Genomic DNA, 10379 nt, shown 5'->3' with positions numbered 1-10379 from the left:
ATGTCATGTCTTCTTCTTAGAGTTTCAATCTGAAATTCAGCCAAAATCAAGTCTAATCTTCACCAAAACACCCTTAAAATTGAGATATAAACTCCAAATAATATTCCAATTGTTTGCAAATAATATTCCAATTGTTTGCAAAAACACCCAATCCAAACAAATAATGGTTTTTGAAAACCCAAATTCGAATTCAAAGCTTCAAAGCTTTTTAATGGCTGTCAATGATGGAATTGCTGCTCTTTTTTCCTTTGCTTTACATTACTGGAATTAGGGATTGAGAGATAGAGAGAGACATTGAGAGAATTCCCAATTGTTTGCAACAACTCCCAATTCAAACAAATAATATTTTTTGAAAACCCATATTCGAATTCAAAGCTGCAAAGCTTTTTAATGTCTGTCAATGGTGGAATTGCTGCTCTCTTTTCCTTTGCTCTACATTACTGGAATTAGGGATCGAGAGATAGAGAGAGACGGAGAGAGAGAGAGAGAGAGAGAGAGAGAGAGAGAGAGAGAGAGAGAGAGAGAGAGAGAGAGAGAGAGAGAGAGACGGAGAGAGAGAGAGCGCATGAGGGAGAGAGAATAAGGATGGGAAATAATTGATTCCTAATATAAAGGGATACTCATTTAATTCCTAAAGTGTATATAATTGATAAATTTGTATATAGGAGGTAACTAAATTGTAACTTGAGTAGGTAAGGTAATAAAGTTTTCAATAGTGTATAGATATGTAAAAATATCTTTCTATTTTAAGAGATTAAGTGGGCGACTATTTGAGTTAATTCTTCTAGCATTTAAAGTGAAAATTAGGGTGAAATTCAAAAATAGCCAGATTTACAACTGGTCGTTCAAAAATAGCCCAATTTCAAAAGTAATACGATATTTAGCCACTTTCATGTAAAGATAAATCTAGAAGCGAAAACACAGTTCAAAACCCGGAAATACTCCAGCATAATATGATGGAGTTCCAGCATAAGTACACTAGAACTCCAGCATAATATACTGGAGTTCCAGCAAGTATACCGGTCCAGCATAATATACTGGAGTTTGGAGCACCGGTGCTCCAGTCTCCAGTATATTATACTGGAGCCAGCAAAGTATACCGGTCCAGCATAATATGCTGGAGTTCATACACAGGTGCACTGAACTCCAGTATATTATGCTGGACCGGTCTCTGCTGCAGCAAAATAGTGGCTATTTTTCATTGACTTGGTAAACGCTGGCTATTTTTAAATGATCAGTCCGAAAACTGGCTATACCGTGCTATTTTAACTGAAAATTAGCGTCCAACCTAAGCCCAACTATAATCTGTAATGGCCCATAGATATGGAGCCCAAGACGAGCTTAGCTGTACAACACTCTAGAAGCTAGCTACATTGACCTTTAGATTGAACGTAGAGCCATTTTAACAAGGAAGTCGTTATTGTCGAAACAGGAATATTTCTGCACAATGTGACAGCTGCGTAAGCTAATTGTAAACTACGTTTCAATTGTTGTACCTTTTAAACTGGCGATAGCCAAATTTTTTGTTTGAAAATAGGAAGTGCCTCGGATTTAAAACACTTTGGTTTCTCCGTCTTTCTTGGAGAGGAACAGTTGCCTGTCACTCACTATACAATACTATAATATACACGTAGTTAGATCCAACCAACAACTTCACATGGTACAAACTACAAACTAACTTTAACTATAATAAAGCTGCACGGCTAGTAATCAACAAAGCCCCTTTTGCAAGTTCTCTGTCATGGCTCGGCCTGTTATTCAATCATCCTCTCTCTGTAACTCCTCCTCTGTGGATCATTCAAGGGTAAAACGATCTCATCTTTCTGCTGCTTTTGTTTCATTTCTTGCTCTTTTGATGTGTGAGTTGACTAATTGGTGCAGATCTTGAGGACCCAGTTGAGATTCATGGGAATTGAGCAACCCCATTTCAGATTGTTGAATTTGCCCAAGTAAGCTTTGGAATCGTGAGATTCTAATTTAGTTTGAGATTGTTAAATTTTGCCTAGTAAGCTTTTTGTATCTCGTTAATCGTCTCTAATGGGGGAAAGTTCAATTCTTTCTTTCTTTTCCTAGTTATCCCAGATTCACTTTCTTCTCGGAATGCAAAGCTTTCACTTTTTTATTTATGCCTTAATAGTGTTTATCTTAGAAATGAGGTATTATATGTGTACCCATATTATTGCTTTTCCAAAAATAAAAATAAAAGTATCTATGTAAGAATTTTGGTATCTAAATTTAGTGATGCGCGATTTTGTATGCTCAAAGATTCGGCGCATGAGAAAGAAATTTAAAAACAACCTAGAAAGAGTTGTTGTTTTGAAGTATCAATTTTGTTGTGTGAAAATTGATAGTTTATTGCAGAGTTCCTTGTGATCATGCATTAAGAGCTTCTAGCTTTACCATCAATATATAAGTTCATGATTGATTTCAGAATATAACTTTTAAGCTGCAGGTATAACTCTGCTCTAAAATTGAAAGCCTTGAAGGAGCCAATGACCCTAACCAAAGAAATGATGGATGAAAAAGAGATGAGTGTTGTGACTGAAATTGAATCGAATGAATTCACCACGTTGAAGCATAGATTTTTGAATTACAAGAAGGACAAATACTTGTAAGCACCATCTGTTTTTTAGCATGCTTGACAGTAAAGGCTTCTTTTCGTTTGATTTTTGTTTCCTTCATTTGGACTAGGAAAAATTTGGAGCATTTTCAAAGTCTTGCAGAAACACAATCACCAAAGGTAACTTTCTTTCACCTTTTAGACATTTTCTTAGCATGGATTTTGTGCTGGTACTCAATTTTGATGTTACTCGGAAATTAATGAGACAAGGAATTTCCCTTTCCCTTCCCCTTTCCCTTGTCTAGTTTAATAATGGAAAGAGGACGGAAAGTGGAGAGAACACAAAAAAATTCTCTTATTTTTCTCTTCCTTTTTCCTTCTATTTTTCCTGTCTGTACTTTGTTCTTCTTTTCCCTTCCTTTTCCATATTACAATTCATAAAGTTATTTTTGTGGTCATGTGTTGAAGATCTCAACTGACAATTTGAAGGGCAGTTTATGGTAATTTCTTGTGCAGACTCTCGGGTGTGTCCCTCAAACATACTTGGATTTCAACCAGGAGAAGCCTTTGTAGTCCGCAATGTGGCAAATCTGGTGCCTCCCTATGAGGTGATGTATACTGGACTTGCACTTAACAAATGTCGTTTTCCTTGTTGGTGAACAAGCGTTGCTTTGCTAAGGATGTGTATTAACAATGCTCAGCATAAACGTTTGCAATTTTCTTCTTGTGCAGAATGGTCCTTCAGAAACAAATGCAGCCCTTGAGTTTGCCGTTAATTCTCTCAAAGTGAGTAGTATTTGTACAACAATTCTACAATGTGCTGTTTCCTTTTATATTCTACTGAGATGCCTGTTTCTATTATCTTTATGCTTTATTTGGGTGATCAGAATTTGTAGAATATGGAATCGAGTTAGTTGAGAAGTGATATTCTAAACAGGATGTTGCGATGGCGTAATTCCGAGACCTTCGATTTAACTGGACTGAAACTCCTTGACATTCTAAAACATGATTCTGATGATGGATTTACTTTATTCACCTTGATATAAATTATGTGTTATAAGTCATAAAAGTTCCAAAACACAAGGGACACTTGCGATGATGAGATTATTTACTTTTGGTCATCACCCATGAGATTGAAGTTCCTATTCAAATTCCTCTAATTTTCTACTTGCTTCTCTTTGGTTCATGCCCTCTTTTCTTATATTTATTTTTTATCTTTTGGGAAAGGGAGTGGGGACTTGCGGCGATTAGTCTCTCATCTTTTCTTTTCTCTCAAGTTTTCGGGTTTGTCTTCTTTTATCTGCAGGTCCAAAACATATTAGTCATTGGTCACAGCCGCTGTGGAGGCATTCGTGCCTTAATGAGTATGGACAATGAAACACCTTCAAGGTTTGGCTAGTCTATCTTCTTACTAAGTTTTGTTAGAGGCTCTAACAAACTAATTTCTTTATGAAATGCCGTAAAATAGTCTTGCTGTGTAATAAACTCTTCTATTGTTTTGATTCCTTGTAGCTTCATCAGAAGTTGGGTAATAGTTGGAAAGTCTGCACGGGCAAGCACAAAAGCTGCTGCTTCCAACCTCTGCTTTGACCAGCAATGCAAGCACTGTGAGAAGGTGCAGTCTCCTTTCCACACTTCATTTACGTTTTTGTTATAATGCAGTTTAAATACACTTGAGATATAACCACCCAAAATCATGCCATGGATAAAGAGGGTGTGGTCTTTCTCCTTTCTGATCACTGGAATACATGTATCTTCCTCTTTCTTTTGGCTAGAAATTCCATACATTTTGCACGTATTAATTATTTCTTCATAATTTCTTTTCCCTTCAGAAATAAAACATGACTAGTTTCAGAGTCACATGCTCCACCTGGTCCTGCTAATTTGGATTATATGCAATATATAATACTGAATGCTTCTTAGCGCGAATTCATGTGTCAGTGTTTTCAAAATAGAGTTCTGAGTGTTGGTGTGTGCATGCTGATGCTGTACAAGTTTGCTGGATTATGTGTATTTTGTAGTTGGAATGGGTGGCCTAATCTGGAATGAGGAATTCGAAATTGCAGTTAGACATTGTAACTTTTAGATTTTTCTGTATGTATGCATGCACAAGCTATTCTGAGTATTGACGCAATGCACATACTTGTACATCCAGGAATCAGTCAACTGCTCATTGATGAATTTGTTTACGTACCCATGGATTAAGGACAAGGTGAATAAAGGGGAGCTCTTAATTCATGGTGGCTACTATGACTTTGTCGACTGTACTTTTGAGAAGTGGACTCTTGAGAACAACTCTCAAGTGGATAATCAAGTCTCCATCAGAAACCGGGAATTTTGGTGCTGAGACTCTTCTAGTCCTCTGTTTGTGTTGTTGTATCAAGCAATTACCTGTAATACAAATCTCATTGTTTATCCTTGTTGACAAACTAAATGTTGTATAATTTTCAAGTGTGAACTCTATTTGCCACTTGTATTGAAAAAAAAGGATAAGTTTCCTATATATAATTTGTTCCGCTAGTATCAGTTTACATGCCTCTATGCTTCTTGTCTACAGTTATTACCCAGACAAATGCTATGCGCAATGTAACTGGCCCTTCTGGTTGTCAGGATTTTGAAATGCTAATTCGAGGAGTTTTTTTTTTTTTTATCCGTGGTTTCCGGGCATCGCTTTGCGAACCCGACTAGCTCTACCCACCGGGACCCGCTGTTTCAATGCGTGCACCACGGTTAGTTCCACGGGGCCCTGGAGACGCGGCCGGTTTGTAATGCCTCCAGTGGCCCTGCGGGGGCTCGAATTGGCGACCTGAAGGACTTTGTCCTCAGGCCTTTACCAGTTGAGCTACCCCTCAGGGTTAATTCGAGGAGATTGGTTCTTCCAAATTCTTAGAGAACTTGTATATATTGTGAATATCATTTGGTTTGGGTCCGCTATTTTCATTTTTAAAGAACCAGCAATGCCTTGTTTATGTCATTTTTAAAGAACAAACAACTCGAAATTACCTTCTCCAGGCTTTGTACGTTCATCCTTTCTCTCCCTACAGCTTTAATTTGGAATAGAACCAAAAAGAGACAGAAGTACTATTACAACTCCATCAGTTTAGAGGTGACAGAATTTGGCTTTAAGTGCATGAAAATCTTTATTGCACTGCAGACCTATTTGACCTTAAATGCATCTGAACTGCAATTTTTGCACTTTAGACTTAATTAGCCTTAAGTGCATTGCACTTTAGACTGTTTTTTTCCAACTTCAGACCCGATAAGTATGAAGTTGAACAGTGGGTAGCCTAGCAAATATTTGTGCAAAAGTGGATATAACTTCAATTGTGACATCAAAACTGAGTATAGATACAAATGCCCCTCGGAAAAGCTCATAGCCATATGGACCGGGTTGTAAGACAATGCAACAAAGGGATAGATCAACCCTCTAGCAAGAGCCCTGTTGATATCAGGCTTCTTTTTGCTGCTTCTTGTTTTGCTTTCCTTGCATAATATAAACGTTTTCTTACCAGTTGACTCCATTTCGTTTTTCTAGATAATGTCAAGGTAGACATTGATTGTCAAAATCCTTGCCTACATAAGAGTCTGAACACAAGAACAGTGACAGATTCAACCATGGGTTGACAGATCGAGAGAACCTAATATTTTGAGGTCGGACTCTATATAATGTATGAAATAAGTACCGATTGAATTAGATATATACGTTAAAAATAACTCTATCAGCTCAGAACCCACAACATTTAAATTCTACATTCTCCACAGAGTCTGAAAACCAAGTTATACTATGAGAATTGACTGCATTTGACAAAGTTAGCCTCCAGAAGTTAGAAATGTTCATTCTCTTGCTGATTATGTTTGGCATGTCTCGTGGGACAAGTATATGATGAATTTCAACAACAAAACAATTAATTTGACTCTTGTACTTTTAGAAATATGCAATGTTCTCAACTACATACAACCTTCTAAATTGTAACACTGCATAACCATAGATTCAAGAAGAAATCATTCTAGAGCCTAAGAATCAGTTGTACACACATTACTCAAATTGCATGATCTTTCTTGCAATATCGAGCATATCTGGTCTATTTTCTCCCTTAGCCTGGACACATCTTAAAGCGATATTAATGAAAGCTTGTAGCTGTTGATGATTTACAGTCGATTCGTTCAAGATTTTAGGGTCCACGATCTGCTTGAATTGATCGTCCTTATGAATATGGTCATTTACATAATTCACAATGTGTTCTGGATCATCTTCATTGGCCCTGCATATAGGACCCTGTCCATTTAAGAGCACCAGTAGAAGCACACCAAAACTATAGACGTCGGTCTTTTGAGTGACAAACCTTGAAGATTGGTACTCTGGATCCAAATAGCCAGGAATCCAAATCAAGTCATCTTCCACTTGCAACTCTCCAGGAGGAAGAGAAATAACAAATGAGAAATCAAACAGTTTGGGAACACAATGATGGTCCAAGATAATGTTATGGGGATTCAAGATCCTGTAGATAATGGGAGTTGGAAATGCAGTGTGTAGATAAAGAATTGCACTGGCAATGCTTTTGGCAATCTTCAATCTACATTTCCAACTTAACAATTTATCGCAATTGGGGTCAAGGAAATTAGCGAGAGTCTCAAATCTGGCATCCTCATACACTAGTGCTGGATATGTGAATTCCAAACAGCAACCTATAATCTTCAAAACATTCCTATTTCCGCTCATTAGCGATGTGACTGCAATGTCACGTACAGCTCCAGCAAGAATGTCAAAGTCGGAATGTGAGGCAGGGTTACCTGCAAAGGCGGATCCAAGATTTTAATTTAATACAACTATACCTACTACCACTACTTTGTGAACCACATATATGTAAGCTAAAAACCATACTAGCATAGATAAAATTATGAATTAATTTGAGAAGCCACATGGTTGGTTACCTGGAATATTGATGAACATTTTGACCAAGATAGAGCGGCCTAGCAGAGTTCCTCTAGAGATGTAACCGTAGGTGCTAGCATGGACACGTCCAGCGAAGTTGTTTGTGGCCTTAACAAGTTGTTGAGCACTGTAACTAGGGATGGGAATGTCATATGTTCCACTAGAAAAAGAAATAAGCTCTTCCAACAGCGCACTTCCATTTTGTAGGAACAGATTTGCGACATCTTCTTCTTCTTCCTTCCTAAGTTTCTTCAAGACTGACCACATCTTCCTTATGCAATCCATGGCTAGCTGGGTAGACTAGGAAAAATCTGCCCAATTTGGGGCGTTGAAAATTTGATCGAATCTATACATTTACGCGTTTCTAGATTCTAATAATTTGGCAGACAACTTTGACCATTAAAATACATGGAATTAGGAGTCAAACAGGCGAATCGGGTCGGATATGGTTCGGGTCGAAAATAAAAATGGATAAATTATCCGACTCGACCCATATTTAATACGGAGAAAAAACGGGTTAACCGACAATAATATGAGTAATCATATTATCCATGACTTGTTGCATATGATCACTTTTGGGAGAATTCTTAGTCTCCCTGACTTGAGGAACCCCCTATTTGAGGCTTTACAAATGTAAAAGCTAGACACATTCATTATCCATTGGTTTTGGTTATCCATTTTCTAAATGTATAATATGGTTCTTATTCATATTTGACCCGTTTTTAAAAAGTTCATTATCCAACCCATTTTTTAGTGGATAATATGGGTGATTAACTGTTTTCTTTTAACCATGCCATCACTACGTGGAATAGATTAGGTGAGAAGGTGTATATAACTTGCTCATAGAGTAGGTGTTTATACTAAATCAAATTAATTCAACATATTTAAGTACTTTATCTATCCCAATTTATGCTACACTTGACCAACATTTTAAGACGTATTTTTTAATCGTATTGATATAAGAAGAATTACAATTTATAGTACTTTTCATATTATTTTTAAATATCTAAATTTTAATTTAAAATATTGGGTTAATCTAATCTAGTTTAATTTCAAAGATAAGTCAAATTGATTTTTGATATATGTGTCACGTTAATTGGGATGAAAAGAGTAACAAATTAAGATGAGAATTTATATTTAAATTAGAAAATATATGTAACCGACAAATGTATTTTTATTGATTTGATGTATATGTAAGTGTTTCAGATGTATGCTGCCTATTGTTAAATTATTTTCTAGTATAAATATGATTTTAGTCCTTGAGTTATAGTGTAATTCCAGTTTTGATCCTTGTGTTATCTCACTTGGCATTTAAACCTTCAATTAAGTCATGTACATAATTTTATTCCTTTAGAGTTAGACTAATATTAAAAATAATGGAACTAATATTTTTATAAAAAATATAAAAGAAAAGTAAGAAAGCCTCCTTCACCGGCGAGGACACTGCAGCCGATGAAGTGACTCGTCTTAAGAGCTCTTGCCAATGTTGAAAAGAGAGATTTTGATGAGTATTGAGAGCTCATCCAATGGATCTCGACGAATTGAAAGATAGTTTTGGTAAAAATTAAACCCACCACGTGGACCGATTGAACCGTATCAAATAAGTTACGGAGGAAGATAATAAATGATGAAAAGTGCATATCTTTTAGTATATTTGTATATTAATTCTTGTGTGAGTCGTGGGAGATTACATGATTTTTGAAGTGAAATATACTCATTATGTGTTTCTTATGTGTAGGAACGAGTTTGGATGATAAATGATCAAAAGATGACAATTTGACACAAAAAGAAGAGATGGGAAGAATTGGGAGCTCGTCCGATTTCATGCGTGGCACAAAAACGGCCGCGAAAAAGGAGAAAAAATGAAGGCACAAAACAGCGAAGCGAAGCGAAGGCACGGATCGCTTCGCGAACTGGAAAATTGCTAAAGTTGCATCCGCATCTATGGTCGAGTGCTACGCGAAGGCAGACGTGCCCTCCAGTTCTCCTATCCGATTTTGGATTGCCTTGGACGGCCCTCCACCCTACCTAGGTCATATAAATACATCCTAAAACTACTTTGGAATGAGAGAAGACTTTAGGGGGGCAAGAACACGCTAGGAGCAAGAAGGAGAAGATTCAACTTCACGTTTTTTCCTCTTTCTTCCTCTATTTCCATTATTGGTTATGAATTCTAGTATTGTAGTTTTGCATACTATTATGAATAGCTAATTTATTATCTAGGGTTTTGATGGAACTTTTTAGAGGATGAAGTCTTGTTATATTTTTATATAATTGAGCCATTGGATTTTCCTACTCGTTCAACTACGTGTTTGTTGTTGTTGTTTGATTGACCATCAATTGACTGTGCCTATTTAGTATGTATTGCTTGGAAAATGGTACATATTTAGGTATTTGTTGAACAATATCACTCCTAACGTATGTGAGTGATCAATACAGAGGGTTTAAAGGTAGGATTAGGAATAACGAAGCTTTGGTGCGATCTTAGTGACCGGTGCACTAGTGCCAGCTAGCGTAGTTTGGAAGAATATGTCATAAATTGTGGTAGTTGCTCGGAAGAGAATACGACACCTGAAGTACCCACGATTGGTAGAGAATAATTAGGTGAAATTATAGAAGACGTACCGGGAAGGATTCCGACAATTGGGAAAATCATATCTCTAGACCTCCTTAATCTTGTCTCCAATCCTTATCCTTGTTAATTGATAGTTTTACTGATTTCTACTATTTGTTAGTTAATTAAATAAAAATAAATATTATAATCTTTATAATTAGGAAATTATTTGGACTTGTGTTTCTTAGCGATATTGAACAAATGTAGCTAAGCTTTAGTTTTCTGTGGGATTCGACTCCGGACTTGTAAACCGGATTATATTTGCAACGACA

At 36.6% G+C, this 10379-nt stretch overlaps 2 protein-coding genes across 3 annotated transcripts; one reads left to right on the top strand and one right to left on the bottom strand.

Moving 5' to 3' along the window:
• Window positions 1528-5091, top strand: LOC109223351 (beta carbonic anhydrase 5, chloroplastic-like). Of its 2 annotated transcripts, none has more exons than XM_019387631.1 (9): window positions 1528-1804; window positions 1882-1949; window positions 2447-2611; window positions 2692-2740; window positions 3055-3168; window positions 3293-3346; window positions 3867-3949; window positions 4073-4175; window positions 4716-5091. In XM_019387631.1, the coding sequence occupies exons 1-9, from the start codon at window positions 1742-1744 to the stop codon at window positions 4905-4907; spliced, it is 891 nt and encodes a 296-aa protein (XP_019243176.1). In that variant the 5' UTR covers window positions 1528-1741; the 3' UTR covers window positions 4908-5091. The 2 variants fall into 2 exon arrangements, with proteins under 2 accessions (XP_019243176.1, XP_019243177.1); XM_019387632.1 differs by having other exon boundaries at window positions 1529-1804; window positions 2453-2611; window positions 4716-4933.
• On the bottom strand, window positions 6371-7863 carry LOC109223350 (non-functional pseudokinase ZED1-like). Its single transcript, XM_019387630.1, has 2 exons — window positions 7493-7863; window positions 6371-7351 (listed from the first exon to the last, which is right to left on the bottom strand). The coding sequence occupies exons 1-2, from the start codon at window positions 7776-7778 to the stop codon at window positions 6597-6599; spliced, it is 1041 nt and encodes a 346-aa protein (XP_019243175.1). The 5' UTR covers window positions 7779-7863; the 3' UTR covers window positions 6371-6596.

Source organism: Nicotiana attenuata, chromosome 3, assembly GCF_001879085.1.
Source record: "Nicotiana attenuata strain UT chromosome 3, NIATTr2, whole genome shotgun sequence".
In the NCBI taxonomy this organism is placed as follows: domain Eukaryota; kingdom Viridiplantae; phylum Streptophyta; class Magnoliopsida; order Solanales; family Solanaceae; genus Nicotiana; species Nicotiana attenuata.
Note: the sequence above shows the minus strand (reverse complement) of the source record. Positions and strands in the feature narration are given on the sequence as shown.